This window comes from Planococcus citri, chromosome 3 (assembly GCF_950023065.1).
Source record: "Planococcus citri chromosome 3, ihPlaCitr1.1, whole genome shotgun sequence".
In the NCBI taxonomy this organism is placed as follows: domain Eukaryota; kingdom Metazoa; phylum Arthropoda; class Insecta; order Hemiptera; family Pseudococcidae; genus Planococcus; species Planococcus citri.
Window position 1 is genome coordinate 58700784 of NC_088679.1, and position 21432 is coordinate 58722215.

Here is a 21432-nt window from a genome sequence, read left to right on the forward strand (position 1 = left end):
ACGTTTCGTTGTACTTATGTATCTAATGAAATAGGTACCTATACTTCTTTGGGTGTTTTTTTTTTTTAGTGTTATTTTTCGGGGTTATTTCCACACTTTTTTTCTGAGAAGAGCGAGTTTAATTTGGTTACTTTTTTTAAAAGTTTGAAAAATAATTCTTCTGAGTTGAAAAAGTTTGTTTAAGTAAAAAAGAAGCATTTTTTCTGGGTGAAGATTAATCATCTCTTTTTAGGTTTTATCTTTGTTTCTTTTAAAACAAAAACAATGGATTTTCCTTTCAAAAAATGAAATGAAATAATGTACCTATGTACATTAGGGTGGATCACCTCTAAAAAAATTTGGTTCGGCAAAAACTTCCATTTTGAGTTTAAAATTGTGCATTCAGAAAACATTTTAGCTCGGAAGGTGCCTCTGGAAGAAAAAAGTGGATCCTCAAAGAGGGCATTTACAAGTAGCCCAGTTCCAAATGAAAGTATCTGAGATTCTGCGTCGACCTATAAAATTCAAGGCCATTTATAGGGTCCTATACTGAGCGGTTGAAAATTTGCAGATCACTTACTTATCTATTTTTGGATGAATTCGTATTTTAAAAAATGTTTCCTTGCAAGTATTTTGCAATATCATTTCTAATTACTAATAGATATGTAGGTACCTACCTACGTCATATTCAAAGATATCATTCTTGAAACTGGGAAATTGTTTTCAAAATAAGTGGTGCCAAATTTTTTTCCATTAATACCACCAATTTCAAAAGAATTGGCACCACTACCTTCCAAAATATGTCCCCAGTTTTAGGAATGAAATCTTTCAATATTATTCAAATTAGTTGGGAAATAGGTATTTGCAAACAAAAAAATTTCAAAAACAAATTCATCCAAAAATTACCGATTTTTAAATTTTTAACCACTCAATACCTGTCAGTAGAACGCCATAAGTGATCTTGGATTTTGAAAATTTTGATTAATGAAAACAAAAACAAAAAACAATAAATGAATCTATTTCACTCAAAAAAGTATACATGGAAATCATAAAAAAATTATTAGGTACCCACAAATGACATAGAAATGCAGCTAAAAGCACAATTGGCTATATATACGAGTACATATAAAATCATCTCTGCCCAGTTCTGTTACATGGACAGTGTTACCAACCATAGGAACTAGGTCCAGGTACAAAACTGTCAGGATCATTGATGTTATCAAACAAGTCATCTTCAATGCTATCTTCACCAACTGGTGGATTGGGGTAGTAAAATGGAAAACATAGTAGGGCAAAGTTTATGTTGATTGGTGGTATTATTGTTACTGGATGCATGTCTGTAACTGGAGGTAGGATTGTAATAGGAGGTACAGGTTTCTTGCAAGAATCACATATGACCAGCTTCAAGATATTTGTTATAACCGTATGAAGAGGTCCGAGTAGGGCTGATGGATTTATTAAATTTGATAAAGCTGAAGGTAGTACTTTCCCCACTCCTCTGCCTAACCTTTTCAACAGTTTGTCAGGTAATTTGCTAAGGGTATTCTGTAAATTATTGACCAATCCGTTTTTCTTACCAGCTAGTAAATCTTTCAAGTTATTAAGTAAATTTTGAACAATTTTTATCAAGTCTTCCAGAAGTCCATCTAAAGCAAGCGCTAAACTATCTCCAAGTAGAGGTCCTCCAGGAATGACGTTCGAGCCAGGTATACTATTCGCCGCTTTAGTTATGGCTTCTATTTTGAATTCGTATGGGTTTTTAACAATTTGAGAAGTTTCCAATTTTTTCAGCTTGGGTGCAAATAAATTATTCAACGAATCTATTAGAAGTTTGGGAAGGTTGTCTAGTAACGTATCTAGTAAGCCTTTCTCATCAAGTAGCTTGACTAGCTTGTCAACTAGTAACTTATTATCATCTCTTAGGACATCATCCAGTAGATCTGTAATCAATTTCAACAAATTTTGAATGACTTGGTCCAATAAGTTACTATTTGTTAGTAGTTTTTCAACATTGCACACGGTGTCTCCCATGGCATCTTTTAATAGAGTTGCTACATCTGTGGTTAAACTAGCAACAATGGATGAGTTGGCCAACAAGCCAGTCAATAGATTTTCAGCTAAATTGTCAACATTATCTATTAAATCTTCCAATGTGTTGTTTAACAGATTAGAGAAATCACCCAGTGAATGGACTGTATCTAACACAGGAACTTTCAGTACATCTTTCAGTAATTCTTCCACTTCAGTTATAACTCCATTTACGGCACTAATTACAGGAGCAGAATTACCCTCTGGACCTCCAATCAGTGCTCCAGGTCCTGAAATACCATGGACTATACCAGGCACTAATCCATGTTTGTCAAGTAAGTCATTTAATGCGGTATTGATCAAGTACCTGCACATCTATCATGTTTGTTGGGAGCAATGTGTGTAATAACTGCATTAGGGTGTTCGATACATCTGGTAACAACTTACCAAGAAGTGTTCTGATAACATTTTCTAATCGCTGAACTATTAAATGAATCAATTGCTTTAAATGACTCAGAATTAATTCTAAAATTGCATTTACCAAAGTCTGTATCAATGTTGATAGGTTGCATAGGAGACCACCTGGTGTAGTTGGAGCATGAGGAATTGCATCATCAATAATTGGCGGTGCTGCAGGTAAAATGATTGTATCTGGATCAATGGGTAATCCTGGAATGGAAGGAACTTCAACATCAGGTGGGCTCACATCAGGGACAGTAGGAGCTTCAGCATCTGGTTGATCATTGCCAGGAACTAGAGGAACTCCACCAATGGGCATGTTTACATCAGGAATACCAGGAACTAGAGAAACTCCACCAGTGAGTGGATCTGCAATAGGAATAGGAGGAATTCCACCAGTAGGAAGGGGAGGTATGGGTGGGTCAGTTGGTGGAACTCTACCACTGAGTGGATCTTCAATGGGAATAGGAGGAATCCCACCAGTAGGGAGGCTTGGATAATTTGGGTTCACTTCAGGAAGGGAAGGTATGAATGGGTCAGGAGACACTCCACCAGTAGGAAGGCTTGGATTGAGTGGGTTCACTTCAGGAAGGGGAGGTACGGATGGGTCAATTAGCCAAAGCCCAAGTCCTGCAGGAAGTACAGAGCTTGGATCAAATGGGTTCACATCAGGAAGGACTGGTAAACTGTCATCTCCAAGATCTGCCGGAGCTTGTCTTTTCACAAGAGGAGCCGGTTTCTCCTGATTTTCATCCAAATTTGGTGCATCATCTGTTACAGGGCCGACTCCTGGTGCTGCTGGGAGGGGTTGTACAGGAGCTGCACCAGCAGTATCAGTTGGTACAGCTGGAGGTGGTCCATCTCTGGGCAAAGGAGTATCAGCATTGTCAGGTGGATTTGCTGCTGCTGGCGGTGCCCCTGGTTCGGGTGCTGCTTTATTCCCAGCTGATGGTACTGCAGGATTTGACTGAGGCAATGGAGCAACACAAGGATCTGTTGCATTTGGCACAATGAAACCCGCGTTGCTACCAAAGGTTAACGGATAAGGTGGGCATGGAATGGAATCGTCGAAGTAATCGAGGAATTGAGCATTACCAAGACACGTCACGAGCAATAAAATATAGATGTTGCATACCTGGAAAATTAGGATGACATATCATTTACAATTGAATAGGATAGATCGCTTAGAAAAAAAGGTTGAGAATCATAACCAGATATAATTTTTATTCTCAGACATGTCTCTGGGACTCTGGGTTCATAAATGGAAGCATTTTTGAAAAAAATTGTTTATTTCAAAAGCACCTAGAAATTTGATGTTTTTTTTTTTTACTGAAATTCTTGAGTTTTCAAAATTTTGTAGTAGTAATGACTAGGGGAAAAAAATCCTCTTCAGGATGAAAGATTAAAATAAACGACAGAGAATCATTCATGAACACAAACTTTCTGCAACTTGAATAGTTGAGTCTGCATTTTATTAGTCGTATTACTGAACACCTTGAATGGAACACCCATTAGACCAACATTGTTTCAAACTGATGTTTTGGCAGGGTGAAAGCCTTTCAAGTTACTTTTTACTAGGTAAGTATTTTTCATCAAAAAATTTCATCTTCTCACAATCTGTATAGGTGATGTTCAATTGAATAAAATGAAACATTTTATGTTTGAGAAAATTGAACAGAAGCACCTACCTCATTACTTTGAAAAATGTTATATATATCATCTCAAAATTATACCTTCTCATGAAAGGAAAAAAACTATGAAGACATTAAAAGAATAATACTTACCCAAAACGTTGCCATCATCAGATTACATTCACGTACCTACTCGCATTCATCACACTGCAAAATAACCTGAATGTCAGTGAAAATCTCATTTTACACATGCATATTTATCATAATAAGGAAATAGGTATTTATTTAATCAACTCGGTAGCAAAATTCTACCCCAAGAATTTTTTCAGATTTCTGTGAATAAAATACCTACTTGTAAATGCTCACCTGATAGGTACTTGAAATGCACATAAGTTGTAAATAAATATTACCTATGTAACAACAAAAATCGATGATAAATCATGCATTCGACAAATAAATCGAATTATGAAGCTTATATAGTTTCAATTTCAGTCACGTTCATTTAAAAACAACACTATAATAAGCACACTGTTAATTAATCGTGAAACTAACAATCTTATGGTTTAGAGTTCATGATGATTGGAAATTCCTTTAATTTTACACTTTACAGCGAAATAATAAAGAAGGGTACCTAATAACCTATATCCAATGTAGGTATACGATATAATGAGTATCAGTTCCTACTTTTTCAAATTTTTCAAGAGTTGGAAAAATTGGGAAGAATAAATTCAATTTTTAGTGAGAATGTACCTATACATTTATCCTTGAGGTTGAAAATTTGGCGGTTTGGAGCTCATAGGAACTGGAATTTTTTTCAATTTCGCAGATTGGAGCTCCTGCAAATTACAAAATTTATTTGAAAATGTTGCAGTTTGTAGGTCCTTGCAAACTCCAAAATTTAGCTCAGTCAAATATCAGAAAAAAATAGGCGAACCCAAAAATGATTGCGATCAAAGTTTTTTTTGGTGAATATTGACTAGGGTGGTATGCTGAACAACATACTAAAAGTCCCCGCCCCTACCCCACTAGCTAACCCCCCACAGTGGATCAAAGCCCCCCCCCAAATCAGTTTTTCGTCCAAAACTCCTGAAATATTGAATTTTGAGTAGAATGAGCTCAGTGATCATTTCATCTCCTCTCCAATACCTATCAAATGAGCTATCGACCAACTCCCTAGCCTCAAGGGGGGTGGCGCTACGACCCCTAAAAGTGACGTGATTTTAATAATTTTACATTTTATGACTTGGGACTTGTAACCTGTTCTAATTGATAAAATGAAGTCAAACTTGGGGAATGAGATTTTTTGGGAGCTGGAGTTGACAGCTCTGGAGTCTGGAGGGTCAAAGTTGAAAATTACAGAAAGGTAATTTTTTGGAGGGGCATAACATGACCCCAAATGGATGAAAAGGGTCCAAAATCATACCATCGGACAGTACCCCCATTGTGATCAACATATACAAATTTCAGCTTTCTAGGCCATCCCCACTCCACTCCGTCCCAAGTTCAAATAAACTCAAAAACATCAAAAACACCACATCTTTATGGAAAACTTCTGAGCAACTTCAACGTAAATCTGAGGTTCTTTTCACCCGACTCAGGACTGGCCACTCCCTTCTCACTCACCAATTCATATTCCTTAAACAGCCTCCACTATTATGCCCAGAATGCAACACAATCCCCCTAAACATTGCTCATTTACTAATAGAGTGCCCTTCATATATACCAGAATGAACGCTCCAGACACCTAAGTTCCAAAACCAACTCCAGGTCCTCCTTTCTGACAACCCTTCTCACACAGACAAAGTTATTAAATTTTTAATCTCAACAAAATTAGATAAAAAATTGAAAATTGTATGTACATACTTAACTTTATTTCCTGTATAACCTAACTTAATTTTAAGCTTTTCACTCGTAAATACGAGCCTTTGGCCGATAAGTTGCTGTAGATATATGGCTCATTAAATAAAATAAATAAAAATAATTTTTTTCAATTTTTAAATTTAATTTTTGGAAAATAAAATCTAAGAAATTTTACATTCAGCTATTCAACTACATATATATCTATATTCAACTAAATAATAATATTAAGTTTTTTATTCAGTTCTTTTCATCGACTTTCTTTTAAAACACTACCTACATAACTTGTGTGAATACACGAAAGAAACATCACAAAGTACTATGAAGTTGAAAACTTGCACATATGTCTCATTCCACCATGTGAGTACTTTTCATCATGTTTTGAGGTATTTCATTTTCAAAAAACAATGTTCGCGATTTTTTTTAACCTACTTCGAATTTCTTATATTTCAAACGAGTAATGTAAGTATAAAATCAATTTCATGTTGGTATAAAAAAATCGCTGTGGGAAATGCGAACAGAAGTTTGTAATATTCACCTTTCTTGGGAACGAGGCAACCATCGCGACATTTTTCAGTCGAGTTACAATTTTAGAAAGTTTTCAAAAAGAGTTTTTTTTCCGAAGTGCAAAAACCGTTCGAATGTCAGATTTTAAATATTTGGTTCATCTGTGGATGTTTAGTTAGTATATAGGTATCTCATCCTATCTGTCAAAGGATTGTTGCGGACATCGGCTACAAAAAAAAAGAAGATAAAACACTTTGTGTGTCTTCCGCGTTACCTCTATCTGGAAATACAGAAACAAATTAGGGGGATAAAATATAGCATACGAAACGAAAACAGTTAAAAGTACTTAGCATGAAGTGTGAAATCAGAGGTCAGCCTTTCGTAACCACTTTTCGACCTTCTGTTTCAACGGTATTGTGGATGCATTTATCAAAAAATATCACACAACAAAGAAAGATGGTTTCCAACAGGCAGAGAAAATATCGCTTTATGAAATAATATACGCGACTACATTTATTTCCATGACTCTTTATTATTCTTCGGTAGTTGAATGATTTATTGCGGCGTTTCCTTTTGGTTGTTTCTTCTTCAAATAATTATTAATCATCGTGTATTACTTTTTTATGTAACCGATTACCGTTTCTAACTGTTCGGTTTATACCCAATGCATACATTGTTGCGTACAATACAAGATTTACCTATTTAATACCTCGACTGCATAAGATTTGTATTTTTTTTCCTTTCTTGAAACTGCAACAGGGAGTGCAATTTCGCAGAAAGTAGAATTTCTCCTGTTCATCTTCAGTTTTGTATCCGCTATAAATGACATACCTACCTACCTACTTCCTTATTCGCCGAAAAAAAACACCAGTTTTATCCCTTCTAGCCCTTTATACTTACGTGAGAAATCTTGCCCGTTGAATTTTTTTACACCCTATCTCGGAATTAATACGTAGCAGTTTAATATATAACTAGCTTAAGTTTAATTCGACCATTCTCTAGATGTCTAAGCTTCCCTTTTGACCAGTGCTTAAAAACTCATTTTTGCGACTTTACAACTTTGTCATTGCTATTTCCTTCTCGTCGCTTTTGTTCATAAAGATAGCAGACCGTTGGATCACGTCTTTTATGGCATAAGCCCTTCCTTTATTACCTTTTAACAATGTTAAATCGACGTAGTACTTGATGGTTGAAAGTGTAGTAATCTTTTTTTTTTCGCAAGAAAGTAATTGGAGATGTGGTCTGTAAAGTTTTCGTCATTGTGGTGGTTTCAAATTATGGCCTGAGGAAACTTGAAAGGGTGGCTAAGATGAAAGTAGGTACACGGAGTGGTTTTTTTTACCTACCTAAATTATTTAAGCGAGGATGTGATTTTTTTTTGCATGAGGTTGAATCGTCGTTATTTGAGTGGATACATTTGCAAAAGCTTAGAAATGTCGTGACTTTTTATAGGGTTATGAAATTGTGCCAATGTACCTTAATTGTACCTACACAGGATTACAGTTTTTCGATTTTTTTTTTTTTTTTTTTTTTTTTAAGCAGAATCTGAGAAAAATATTTTATTGTTTGTGGTCTCGAATTATGTCGGAAATTCTTTTGAAATTTTTAAAAAATTTTCTTCCCTGTCAAAAGATTGAAAAATTTTATTTAATGCTAGCAAGAGATTGAAAAATTTTCTAGCCAAAGAAAATTTGAAAAACATCCCAATTCCAATTCAGTTTCTCAGGCCCCCTTTTTTTTAATGAAAAAATTATTGCTTGATGAAATTGAAGTAGAAAGTCGAAAAATGTGGTTAATATGTACTTAAATTTTGACTTCCTGAATCGATTGATGGTTTCAAGTTTTTCTGGGACATTTCACGTTTTTTTTTTTTTTTTTTTGGATTTTCCTGTCTTAAAAAAAAGCTTGAAATGGAATTCAGGATTTAGATTAAAGTTCAGGAGAATTACAAATTTTATTCTGAAAAATTGATATCAAAAATGTTTTACCATTGAAAGGTGTTTACCCCCCTCTCCCCTCTTGAAGCCTCTACACGCTTGCTTCGTGCACAAGGAGATGAAATGTGGAGGGATAGAGGAAGCTAAAATTCGTTTTAGACAAGTTAGGTAACGTGATGAAAGAAAAAGAAAAGTGGTTTGATTTTTTTCTGGTGCTGCTCAACAAGAATTTAATTCATAAAAAAAATTATTATAATTGGACTACATTACTTACTAGGTACCTATGCAGGTACCTACTACAAAATTAAATAGGTAAATAAATAAATATACCTACGCACACAACTACAATAAAATTACACTCGTACAACTTAAGATTTAATTTTTTCTCAAAACAGATTTTCATACATTTAAGTTAAATTGCAAATAAATTACCCACGTACTCTTATAATAGATTTATGTAGACTCTATTTTTTTACATCAAGAATCACTGGAAGTCATTTGTAACATATTTCTATTTATCTTACGAAGAAGCCTTTTGAGGCGAATTGTCATCACATTGCAAACTTTTTCCTTCCCCCGGATCATCATAATTTTCTAATCCGAGAAATTTACTCATAATTTTATTCGTATCTTCGTGTTTACGTTGGTGCAAGAAATGCGATCCTGATTTTATGAAACTGAGTTGCAAATTTTCTATTTTATCTTTGGTTTCTAACAAATTTGAAATGTGTATGTATCGATCGTTATCCGTGTAAATAAGTAGACCTTTAGGAAAAGTAACGCTTTCCGGTTTCTTCTTGTATGATAAGAATATTTTCAAGAAATTGGCGCGGTAGTAATTAATTCCATGAGTGAATCCTCCTGTAAGATCAAAAATCACATTATCAAATTAGGTAGGTAGGTAGGTAGGTACCTACTAAATTTCAATAAAATTGAAAACAAAACAACCAACAGATATGTATGAAAATACAACCTACCTGATTTTCCAAAAGTAAATTTGTATGCTTCTATATCATCGTGACTAAAACCTTTGAATACTTTATCAAATATTTCCAAATCTTTAAATTCCAGCAATAATTCTGGAAAATAAGGCAGTTGGAAAAGAAACATGTACCTGCAAAACATTGAAATTGGATGGATATTACCTATCGTTCTAACATTATGATAATGAGTTAATGACTTGAATGGAATGGATGGTCATTTTTATCATAATTATTTTTATATTATTTGGTGTTAGTTTTATACATTTAATTTGCTTACCATGATTTGATTAACTGAGTCCATTTAAATGAAGTAGCAAAGACTGGATACATATTTATGATTACGTATTTCTCGACCATTTCTGGATATTTAAATAAGAAATAGTATCCAATGAGAGCTCCCCAATCATGAGAAACTAGAATGCACTTTTCTCTTCCTGTAGGTACATTATAAATACAAAAATTAAATTTAAAATCAACCATTTTGAAAAAATTTAATGCTATGCAATTAAATCAATTTACCAAGTGCTGTTATCAAATTCTTTACATCACTGACCAAGTACTTGATTTTGTATTCGTATACGTTGACAGGCTTCTCAGAATCGCCGTAACCTCGCAAATCAACGGCTACAACCCTGCGATTTTAATTTTAAAAAATCAGACCTCAGAAGATATTTCTTCAGGTAAGTAAGTAGTAGTAGATAATTAGAACAGTGATACTCGTTCTTGTTGTTTCTAGACCAATTTTTAATTTATTTTTATAGTCCAGAGGCAAGTTGCAATTTTTGTGGTAAAAACTGCATTTCATGATAAAAGCATGAAATTTGGTATGATGCACAAGGACCCTCAAAGTATAAAGCTTTTGAGCATGGGAGCCATTCGCTGAACCCCATAAGAGAGGCACAGGGGATAGGGATTATTTTAAGGATTCTTTTAAGCTACACAACCAGGATAATTTTCAGTATCAATTGTAGTTCGAAAAGGAGAACAATATTAATTTTTATGTAAGAATTCAGTTTTTCTGATCTCAACTTTTAAAAAATGTCATCAATACAGTTTCTTGATATGTTAAGTGTGAAGAAGAGAACCAAATTGGCTCGACTGAAGCGAAGGCAAAAGATTTTTGAAATTTGCAGTTTCAAGAAGCAAAACAGCAGTAATTTTGATGTGAAAAGTCAGTTTTTTCACCACTGATATTTTTAAAAGTTTGAACAAAAATGTTTTTCAAGCACAATATTAGCTCATTTTCCAACTTTTTTTTTCATTGAAAAACTCCCAAGCAAGTGAGTATATATTTTTGGTACTTCACAACAAATTTTTGGAACTACACAAAATAAGCGGAGCTACAGGTTAAAATACTTAATCCCTAATCAGGGGATTTCAAAGGAAGGGTTTGCCCCCCCCATTTTTCAAAATTTGGTTGCCTTTTAAAATTTCATTTAACTCAACCCTGCTGAGTTCAAAAATATCATCACTTTCAAGATTCGAAGGGAAAGAGTGCCTCAAATTTGAGTTTTTTCAACTAAGTAAGGATTTTGCTTTTTCTCCTAAAAATGCCTACGACAAAAATGCAGTTCTCCGGACAAGACTTTAATGAAAATTTTCAGATTTTATGGGTCAAGTTTGATATATTGAGACCCATTGTAGCCTCAGATACACTCCCATTGTGAGTATGGGTGGGGGGGCTGAGCAATGACCAAAAATCGATTTTACGGTTTTTCAAGTATAGGTACACACGACAAAATGTTGGCCAACAGATGTTCCAATAATCCCTGATCACCAATTTGGATTCAGAGAAAAGCACTCCACAGTTGAGCAAGCACATAGAGTGACAGATGAAATCGTTACTTCTCTAGAAAGGAAAGAGGTCTGTGCTGCCTCCTTTCTTGACATTCAGCAGGCCTTCGACAAAGTGTGGCATCTGGGCCTCCTCTACAAAATAAGGCAATTACTTCTCATCAGTTTTACCTGTTTTTTCAATCCTACTTGAGTGAGAGGAAGTTCATGGTAAAGATGGATAATGAGCTGTCCTCACTTTTCGAGATCAATGCTGGAGTCCCTCAGGGGAGTATTTTGGGCCCTTACCTATATACGTTGTTCACTGCAGATATACCCACCAATGAGGAGACAGTCTTGTGCACATTCGCAGATGATACTGCAATTCTGAGCAGGAGCAAATGCATGAAGGAAGCTACTCAGCAAATGCAGAATCATTTATAAGATATTGAAGAATGGTTACAAATGTGGCATATTGAAGTAAATCCCACAAAATCTACAATAATATTACATTCACGATGAAGAAATGCTCTACCTTACCAGTTAGGTTCAATGGTACAGAGTTGCCAATAAAAGAATCAGTAAAATACCTCGGTCTGCATTTTGATAGGACTACGACAGGGAAAACTCATATCAAGACAAAGAGAAAGGAAATGGATTTGAAATTCAAGAAAATGCTTTGGTTATTGGGCAGAAAATCCAAGCCTCTAGAAAACAAACTACTCTTGTACAAAAGCATAATTTCTATCTTTTTTTCCTGCTTTTTTATTTGAAAGTAATTTTTCGATGATTTTTCGACAGTTTTGTCTGTTTTAATTGAAAATGTAATAAAGAAAAATCATTGAATGGAAATATAACCAATTTTTATGAAGAAAAAAGAATGGAATATCCCATCTCAATGAAAAATGACGGTTAAAATCTGGTCAAATCTGATCAGGTCTAACCAATCAGGTCTCCTCTATAAGATCTGATCAGCTCTGAATACGTGAATACTGAATCGATCTAAAAGATATGTTCGATTAAAACTCTGATCTGATCAGATCTGATTACATTTAGCCAAACCTGAAAAAGTCACATTGGATCCGGGAGATATCCGGATCCAACCATTTTCCGCTGGAATTTTAGGCATTTATTGCTAAACCTATTGGACAAATCATCAAATGAAATTGGATTAGGTAAAATGTAACGAAATTAATTTGAAAATCGAGGAAATTTTACTGCTGGTTCAACATATTCGAAAACGGCGTCCTCCCGAACCACGGATTTCACTTCATGTATAAAATAGAAAAAAATCGATTTTCAGTTTGACGAAGCATCTGCTATCATTTTACAACGAGATGATTTTATGGGCTATCTGATTATAAACTTGGGGCACCCTTTTTCCCAAGCATTCTTCATATTCTCCCTCCATGAACAAAGAAATAACAAATTTGAAAAAAGGTCGTATTTTAAGATGTCAAGAAAATAGCTGTAGGTAAGTATGTTTAAATCTTACCAATAATGTTTCGAAAAATGTTTCATTTGGTATCGCCAAGAGTACCAAAAATCGGGAAATCCGTGTAAAAATAACATCAGTGGTTTTGTCTTGTCACCATTTTGCACGTAGTGAAGCTTAATATTCTACAAAATTATCAGATATTTTAATACGAGTAGGTATAGAAATGAAAGTTTTTCTACAAGCACCTTTATTAGCGATATGTTAGACTACCTATACAATGTTCGCTCTTACCTTGATTTGTATGTAACCATGTTCCCCATAAACAGGATCATTCAGACATTCAGGTGGCAGTTCTCGACGTTTATAGCGAGTCCAGCTTTTTGCAGAACTTCTTACCCACACGTATGCAATTTTCAGCAATGAATAAAATGCTATGAATGAAGCTACGAAATAAACAGCTGAATAAAAAATTGACACTAAAACTGCACTTTTAATCGATTCGTAGTACGACATTATGCTAATTTTTCAACCAAAGAAAAAAAGAGTAAAAATCAAAGAAACCATACGCACAGCCCGGCACTTTACGAATACGTTTAATGTCTAACATAGCAAATAGGTATGAATGATTTGAAGATCCACTATTACTAATCGAAAAAGAGTACAGTGATCCAGGTGGGAGAATAATAATGCGAATGCTCTAATGGAGAAAATTATTGCACCTCCATATTATCCATTGGAAATCGGTCAATAACTCCTGGAGCAACTACTGCACTCGTTTTGTTAATAGTCGATTATTTGATTTTGCATTCATTCTCTTCATTGCAGATACCTACCTATGAGTATAATATGTATAGACGCGCACAAATACTAAATAAAGCGCGATGAATCTTTGATCATTTCAATGGCTAGAAAGTATTGTTGGTAGGTATTGTATTCTTAATCTATTCGCTATTCAATGTCAAGTGATTTTTCCCAGCACATATGGCCGGAGAATTTAACATAGGCGCGATTCATGTACGAAATGATAGCGGTATTGTTGTATGTGTTTTACTTTCTTAACCGTGAATAAACATTTATGGTACATAGAGTAAGATTTCAAATGTCCGTATGCGTTTTATTCGTAGGTACGTTGCCATCAGTCAGTGGTCTGCCATTAAAATAAGAAATTTACCTATCTGTAGGACTGCCTATGCATCGAAATACGTATCTACGTAAACAAGCATATCTAACCACCAGACTATAAAAGGTGAAAAGATTTTGCTATTTGCAAACATAGGTACCTACCTACCTACCTCCCTACCTGGAAAAACAACACGAGATACATGTTGTGAAAAATCTACCAATTTTAAAAAATAGGAACATTTTACCTCGGCCGATAAACGGATTCAAATGAGAAAATATTACAAGGAAAAATACTTACCTTAGCACAGAGATATACTAGTAAATATTTAATGGTCAAGGTTTTCAAAATATGTACTTGAATAATAAAAGTTGTTTGCCGAAATGCTCGACGTTTGCGCTAAATAATAATCGTAAGTTGAACACTTTTCGTTGAAAGCTTTGTCACATTATTGACGAACCCTTTTCACTGGACACTTCATAATGTAACGTTCATTAAGAATAAATGTTAGGGTTGAAAATTGTGATTTGAAAAAAAATAATAATATCGATGCGCGAATTTCTCCGCGAATTACGTCGAATTTTTGTCGAAATTTGGTATTTTTTGATGAAAATCTGCAAAGATGAGCAAGTTTATTCATAGCCTGTTACTTGGTCTGTGTACTAATTATCCTCCTACCAATGATACTGTCACGGAACCGCCACCTTGGAAATGGGGTAAGTGATATAAGAAAAATTTTCCTTTTTCATTTACCTACATTATGTTTGGTTGTGCATTTTAAAACTTCGACAAATATCCATTTAATATAACCAACGTTATTTTCACCTCTGCCTGTTTTTAAATGCTTCAAAATTCGAATTATAGTTCCAGAAAAACAGATGATACAACGAGATAATGGTACATTCTACTGTGAACTACGAACTGTAGAAGAAATTAAAAGGAAAATTTTAGATGGAAAAAAGTTGAAAGTTGCAACGTTACCAGTAATTTCTAAAATTCCCATCTATGCACTAATATTACTTAAAAGCACCTTCGATTCTACTTTGAATAATTCCAGTTTTTTACCACAATTGTTTTTATTTATTTTTTTTGGTTTGAATAAATCTAGGATAGACCACCAATGAGCTGGGTCGTTCATGGAAAAAATGAAACGTTAATCGGTAAAGGAATTGCATTTGAAATTTTAGACACTCTTAGTAGAAAATTTGGATTCACTTATGAAATATCCTTACCCACTCGCAAAACGTTGATAAATGAAAAAGGAAGCATACTAAATATGCTGACACAAGGGGTAGGTACTAGAAACATACTTAGATAGGTATTTACAAAATTGTCAAATCAGTAATTGGCTGGCATATGGCAATAGGAATAATTGCACCCCCTCGTCCCCACCCCATCCTCTGGCACAACTTTCTTCTTGAAGAGGGCATTCTATAAGGAACAATTGAAAGCAAACTTTCTAAAAAAAGTTGGTCTTACCAACAAACTGGCAGCCATTTTGATTAGCATGGTCAGCTGAAATCGTAAATTTTGCTTTTCACACAAGAATTGCACATTTTAAACCGGACGAAGCAAAATGGAAAGAGCATGCAAAAGCTTATCACTTTCCAAAATTTTAAGTGCTGAAGTGCACTTTTCGATTTTTGGTGAATTTTTGAAAATCAAATTTTGGCCAAAAATGAGAAAAAAATCAAAATTTTCCTAAATTGATCTGGAAAACCGAAATTTGGGATACACCCTGTTTTTCACCTGCCAAATTGATTGGGAACGGTTTCAAACAGTTTCGAACTGTTCTGGAACCGCCAGCAGAGTTTTGAAATTGGAAATTTTCACAAAATTCCATCAAACGAAGTTGGAAAGCCAAAATTCTCTCCAGTCGACTACAGGTGGATTTTAAGTTATTTTTAGTCTCCAGCGACTTTTTAGAAATTACTGGAGCCTCCAGTAAATTTTCAATGCTTAAAATTACTACAAAATTTTACCAAATGGGTTGGAAAACCAAAATTTAGTCCGCACATTACGTGCTAACGGCTAAAGTTAATTCGGGCAGATTTTGTGGTATTTTTTGAAAATTTGAAATATCTATTAAAAAGCTGCTGGAGACTACAAAACGAATCGAAATTACCTAAAATCGACTCGAAATAATGTCAAAAATAGAGCCCAAATTGAATTTTATCTTTTTACCTCCAACGGAGGCGGAAGTGTAAATTTTTCGAACTGGAATATATGTACATTGATTTTGAAAAAAATTATGTCTACGTTATCGGTCATGTAGGTTATTAACAAATAAGTATACCAATCCCAAGCACGCGTGCTTAAGACGATTTGGACAGTTTTATGGAGTTTTTCGGAAAACTGGAATTTTCAATAGGTATAGCTGGAAGCTTTCAAAACAACTTAAAACTACCTACACTTACAGTCAACTTCATAGTGTATTGAAGTTGGTTTTCGTCTTTCCAACTTCATTTGATGAAATTTTGTGGAAATTCTGAGCGTTAAAAATCTTCTGGAGGCTCCAGAAATTCTTTGAAAATTGCTGTATAGGCTCTAAAATGACTTGAGCCCACCTGCAGTCGACCTCATAAAGTATTGAAATTATTTTATGTGGAGTGAATTTCAGCGTTCCAAGTTCATTTGATAAAATTAGGTGGAAATTCCAATTGTCAAAAATCTGACGAAGGCTCCAAAACTGCTTAAAACTATTTTAAACCGTTTCCAATCGATTTGGCAGGAGGAAAATAGGGCATTATCCTAAATTTCAGCTTTCTAGGTCAATTTGATAAAATTTTGATTTTTTTTTCATTTTTGACCTAAATTTGATTTTTAAAAATCCATCAAAAATCGAAAAAAGTAGTTTAGCCCTTGAAATTTTTGCATGCTATTTCAATCTAGCTTTGTCCGGTTCAAAAAATTTTGAGCGAGTCTGAAAAGCAAAATCTGCGATTTAAGCTGACCTGCCAATCAAAATGGCCGCTATTTTCTTAGTAAATTCAGGTTTGAGGGAGGGGTTGTTCCTTTAAAATGTTCCTCAGAAAGTCTCCCACAAAGAAAAAGTTGCCCCACAGGATTGGAGGGGGGAGGGGAGGGGGTACAATTATTTTTATTGCCATATGCCGGACAAATAGATTTAAGTTGCATCGTCGCTTAGCAAATGAATTTGAAAGCGACCGTAAAACTTAATTGATTTTACCAATTTGATTGATGTTAATAAAAAAGCGTGCCGCCTTTTCTATTGCATTTGTGATGTCTAGTGCTTTGTTCATTTTTTTCCTGCTTTGTGTTTGTATGAAGGTAAATCTTGACCTTTCGAACTAGGGTAGGTAACCTACATTTGTTTGTGTTTTTCCTGACCTAACCTTACCTATTCAATTTTCCTCGAGTAGTGTTGATGATTTTTTTTTCAATTTTGACCAAATGTTTTCATCATAGGATGTAGACATGATTGCTGCCTTCATACCAGTTCTTCCGGGATTAGAACATGAAATTCAATGGAGTGTTGAATTGAGTCATTTTGAATACGTTGTAATGATGAGAAGACCTAAAGAATCGGCCACAGGTTCTGGTTTACTTGCTCCATTCGAATATGAGGTAACAATTGAAATGACAAAATTCGGCATGCCATTGACTCGACGAAAGAACTACGGTATCAACTTGAATTATTCTTTATTTCCAGGTTTGGTTATTAATTTTAGCATCGTTAATAATAGTTGGTCCCATAATTCATTGTATAATGAAACTGCGTTCCAAACTTTGCGATGGCTCCAGAGTTTATCCCCTGGCTTCGTGCATATGGTTCGTGTATGGAGCTTTGATGAAACAAGGATCGTCTTTATCACCCATCAATGGTAGGTGCTGAAAGAAATCATTCTAACAATTAAGTGAAATTCTATGAGTAGGTATCTATCCAAAAAATAATTACACAAAATCGATGTAATTTAATCATTTGTTTGGATTTAGACTCTACCAGAATTATGTTTGCCACATGGTGGATATTTATAATGATTTTAACATCGTTTTATACTGCCAATTTGACGGCATTTTTAACCTTATCTCGTTTCACATTACCGATCCATAGTGTGGAAGATATAGCAAAACCAGACTACAGATGGGTTGCGCTCGAAGGAGATGCGATTGAATATTCAGTAAAGGTGATAAAAATTGATAGCTGAAATTTTTCCAAAATTATAATTTATCCATGTCCCATGTACCAACCTGATTTAAATTTCAGCAAGATAACGATTTATCTGTGCTGAGACAATCATGGAGACAAGGAAGAGGAAGGTTCATCAACAATCCAGATCATTTGAGAATCAAGTCTTTAATTGCCGAAGGTATTAAATTAGAATTTTTTTGGCTTCATTAAAGCACATGTGTCTTCGTGATAGAATTATTGAATTACCTGAAAATGTTTAAAATTGAACACCTATTAACCATCAACCCTCAATTTCCGAATCAATCAACTTGATCATCTCTGCACAATTTAATTCAAATTCTGCTTTTAAAAATTGCAGGTGTGCTGTTACTACACGAACGAAACTGGCTAAATTCGTTTATGCTTGGGCTTGAACGCGAAATGGAAATTGATAAAGAGCATTGTAAATATGTTTTAACCACCAGACCATATTTGACTAGATCGTTATCATTTGCTTTTCCAAAGCATAGCATTTTGCCTCACCTTTTCAACTCAGAGTAAGTAAATGCTAATACCTATTGCATTCATTCATATATGCCTACCATATTCTATGTACTGCATTTCATACATAAATATAATGTAGATGCATTCGATACGCAGGTACCTACCTACTTACTTAAAGTAGGGTGGATCGAAAAACAAATTGGAGGATTTTGATCAAGTTCAACAGAGACCTTCATTTTGAGTTGAAGTGTACTCAGAAAAAATGTTAGCTCCAGAAGTGCCTCTGAAGGGGAGAAATGAGCACTTTTTCCCAAAGCAGGTGGGTAGCGACAGGAGCAAAAAAACACGATTCCTTGTGGGATATACCTCCTTTTTGAGGACCCAAATTTCCCCTCCAGGAGCACTTCCAGAGGTAAAATTTTTTCTGATCAACTTTCAACTCAATAATATGTCTCTGTGGAATTTGGTCAGAATCTACTAACTTTTTTTTGGCGACCCACCCTAAGGTGATAACAAATAACGAAGAAAATTTAATAGGTAACATTTTTACAGCATGTTATCATACGTGGAATCAGGAATTATTAGGCATTTGCTGACGGCCACTCTACCAGAAGCAGACATATGTCCATTAAATTTAGGCAGTAAAGAACGCCAGCTACGGGTTTCAGATTTATACACCACTTATGAAATAATTATCACTGGATTTTGCATTGCTCTTAGCATATTTTGTATCGAGATAATAGGAAATAGGTTGAAAAATCGCGAAATAACAGCTAATAAGCAAAGTAAAACAAAGAAATCAATTACTTCGTACAGATTAGATTGTTTGAAACGAAATAATATTTCCGCTATTCTGAAAGAAGGTACTCCGACGTATGTAAATGGTCGAGATTACATTACTTTGAAAAATTCAACTGACAATAATTTCAAAATGGTTCCAGCCAGAGGGTTGTCAGCATTCTTAGTAAATAGACTCAAGTACTAAGATGTTTGTGTAGGTATACCTAGGCTCATACCTACATACTTTGTTCAATGTTATAGAATTTAGCCTATTTTGTGCGAGTCACAGTCATTATGGTTGCATCCATCTTCATAAGATTGGGAATTCGAGAATATTTATAAAAATGTATGTTATACCATTGGGTACCTAATGTAAAATAAATATACAATACAGGCTGTGAATATGGAAATTGAATAATTTTTTTTTGAAGAAAGGTTTCAATTGGAATCATTCTACCTTTTTCCCCTTCATTTCATGAGAAGAGAGAGTGACGTGCAGATGCAGAGCTGAGAGACTCCAGAATCCCTCACTCTCGAATCCAGACTTCAGATCAGGGAAAAGACTAATGCAAAGATACTGATTTGCAGTTTGCTGACTCTTTCGGAACTTGAACTTTACATTTTCAAAAAATTTGGCCCTCTCTATTCTATACTTATTTCTACTTTCTAAAATGTGAATTGTGAACAGTGAATAAATTCACTTATTCTGAAAAAAAAATCCCACCTATATCTAATTATTTAATTCCAGAATTATAAACTTTCAAAAACCTAATTATGTAGCTGTCCTCACTATTTTTTTTTTTTCAAATTCGACTTTCTAGAAACTTATTATTCAGCTTCAAAAAATATTTAAACCCAAAAAATACACTTCTCACTTTTTCTGAACATGAATTTTTCCAATCTTTTGTCCTCACTTCGCTCAGACCTGTTTGCTATTTTATTTTCTTTCAAAAATTAAAATGTAAAAAAACCTATGTACCTACCTATTATTTCAATTCTAAAATTTTGAAACCAAAAAAATAGACTCCACGTCACAAATATACTTACATTTTTTTCTACTAATCAAAATACAAATTATTTTCAAAAACTTATACCCTGTTCCTTTTCTAGATGGAACTTTAAAAAAAATACTAATTATCAAAATTTGAAAAATGTTCAATTTAAATAAAAAACTAGACAGCTGCGCCAAGCGCAGCTGTAACAGTGTGCGTAGCTTCTTTAGTTTGGAAAGCGCAACGCAATTTTGGAAAAGAAGCATAACAAAATTTCAAAAAAAGGCGCAACTTCGAAAAAAGCACAATGCGACTTCAAAATAATAAGCACAATGCGATTTAGAAAAAAATCACAACGCAAATTTCAAAAATAGAACAAGATTCCGAAAAAAATCAAAATACGATTTTGAAAAAAAAAGCATAACGCAACTTTTTAAAAAAAACGATTGGAATTTTGAAAGCAGAACGCAATCATGATTTTAAAAAAAATCACAATACGATTATGAAAAAAAAGCACATCACGATTTTCAAAAAAAGCACAATGCAACTTTGAAAAAAAGCGATTGGGATTTTGAAAGCAGAACGCAATCATGATTTTAAAAAAAACGCACAACGTGATTTGGAGAAAAAAAGCACAATACAATTTTCAAAAAAAGCACAAAGCAACTTTGGAAAAAAGCAATTGGGATTTTGAAAGCAGAACGCAATGATGATTTAAAAAAAAGCACAATGCGATTTTGGAAAAAAAGCACAACGCGATTTTGAAAAAAGGCACAACGCGAATTTTAGTTTAAAAAAAGCACAACGCGATTTCGAAAAAAAAGCACAACACAATTTTGAAAAAAAGCACAACGCAATTTTGAAAAAAAGCACAGTGCAAACTTTGAAAAAAGATCAACGCGAATTCTCAAAAAAGCACAAGGCCAATTTTGAAAAAAAGCACAACGCGACTTCGGAAAAAAAAGCACAACGCAAATGTTGAAAAAAAAAAACAGAACGCGAACTTCAAAAAAAAAGCACAACGCGATTTTGAACGCGATTTTGAAAAAAAAGCACCACACAATTTTGGAAAAAAAGCACAACACAATTTCGGAAAAAAGCACAACACGATTTTGAAAAAAAAGCGAACTTTGAAAAAAAGCACAACGCGATTTCAAAAAAAAGCACAATGCGATTTTGAAAAAAAAGCACAACACAATTTCGGAAAAAAAGCACAATGTGAACTTCAAAAAAAAAAGCACAATGAGGACTTCGATAAAAAAGCACAACACGATTTTGAAAAAAAAGGCACAACGCGAATTTTAGTGAAAAA

General features: G+C 34.3%; 3 protein-coding genes across 3 annotated transcripts; 1 reads left to right on the forward strand and 2 right to left on the reverse strand.

Moving 5' to 3' along the window:
* Nucleotides 1-1027: 1027 nt before the first annotated feature.
* Nucleotides 1028-4312, reverse strand: LOC135841415 (formin-2-like). Its single transcript, XM_065358359.1, has 2 exons — nucleotides 4251-4312; nucleotides 1028-3601 (listed from the first exon to the last, which is right to left on the reverse strand). Exons 1-2 carry the CDS (start codon nucleotides 4266-4268, stop codon nucleotides 2348-2350), a joined length of 1272 nt encoding a protein of 423 aa, XP_065214431.1. The 5' UTR covers nucleotides 4269-4312; the 3' UTR covers nucleotides 1028-2347.
* A 4289-nt stretch (nucleotides 4313-8601) lies between these two features.
* On the reverse strand, nucleotides 8602-13189 carry LOC135840806 (epoxide hydrolase 4-like). Its single transcript, XM_065357504.1, has 6 exons — nucleotides 12884-13189; nucleotides 12650-12774; nucleotides 9901-10013; nucleotides 9659-9815; nucleotides 9376-9512; nucleotides 8602-9259 (listed from the first exon to the last, which is right to left on the reverse strand). The coding sequence occupies exons 1-6, from the start codon at nucleotides 13103-13105 to the stop codon at nucleotides 8919-8921; spliced, it is 1095 nt and encodes a 364-aa protein (XP_065213576.1). The 5' UTR covers nucleotides 13106-13189; the 3' UTR covers nucleotides 8602-8918.
* A 1145-nt stretch (nucleotides 13190-14334) lies between these two features.
* Nucleotides 14335-19337, forward strand: Ir76b (Ionotropic receptor 76b). The gene is made up of 9 exons (XM_065357246.1): nucleotides 14335-14428; nucleotides 14577-14695; nucleotides 14821-15003; nucleotides 17142-17300; nucleotides 17386-17557; nucleotides 17670-17860; nucleotides 17941-18043; nucleotides 18224-18401; nucleotides 18901-19337. The coding sequence occupies exons 1-9, from the start codon at nucleotides 14335-14337 to the stop codon at nucleotides 19331-19333; spliced, it is 1632 nt and encodes a 543-aa protein (XP_065213318.1). The 3' UTR covers nucleotides 19334-19337.
* Nucleotides 19338-21432: the final 2095 nt, after the last annotated feature.

Excerpts from the sequence above, each read along its gene's own strand:
- LOC135840806 (XM_065357504.1), bottom strand. The coding sequence starts at position 13,105 with ATGTCGTACTACGAATCGATTAAAAGTGCAGTTTTAGTGTCAATTTTT. Across the intron at positions 10,014-12,649 it reads CATTTTTCGAAACATTATTG|GGTTGTAGCCGTTGATTTGC; the intron begins GTAAGATTTAAA and ends TTAAAATCGCAG. Across the intron at positions 9,513-9,658 it reads ACTCAGTTAATCAAATCATG|GTACATGTTTCTTTTCCAAC; the intron begins GTAAGCAAATTA and ends AATGTTTTGCAG.
- Ir76b (XM_065357246.1), top strand. The coding sequence starts at position 14,335 with ATGAGCAAGTTTATTCATAGCCTGTTACTTGGTCTGTGTACTAATTAT. Across the intron at positions 17,861-17,940 it reads CGATTGAATATTCAGTAAAG|CAAGATAACGATTTATCTGT; the intron begins GTGATAAAAATT and ends TTTAAATTTCAG. Across the intron at positions 18,044-18,223 it reads CAAGTCTTTAATTGCCGAAG|GTGTGCTGTTACTACACGAA; the intron begins GTATTAAATTAG and ends TAAAAATTGCAG.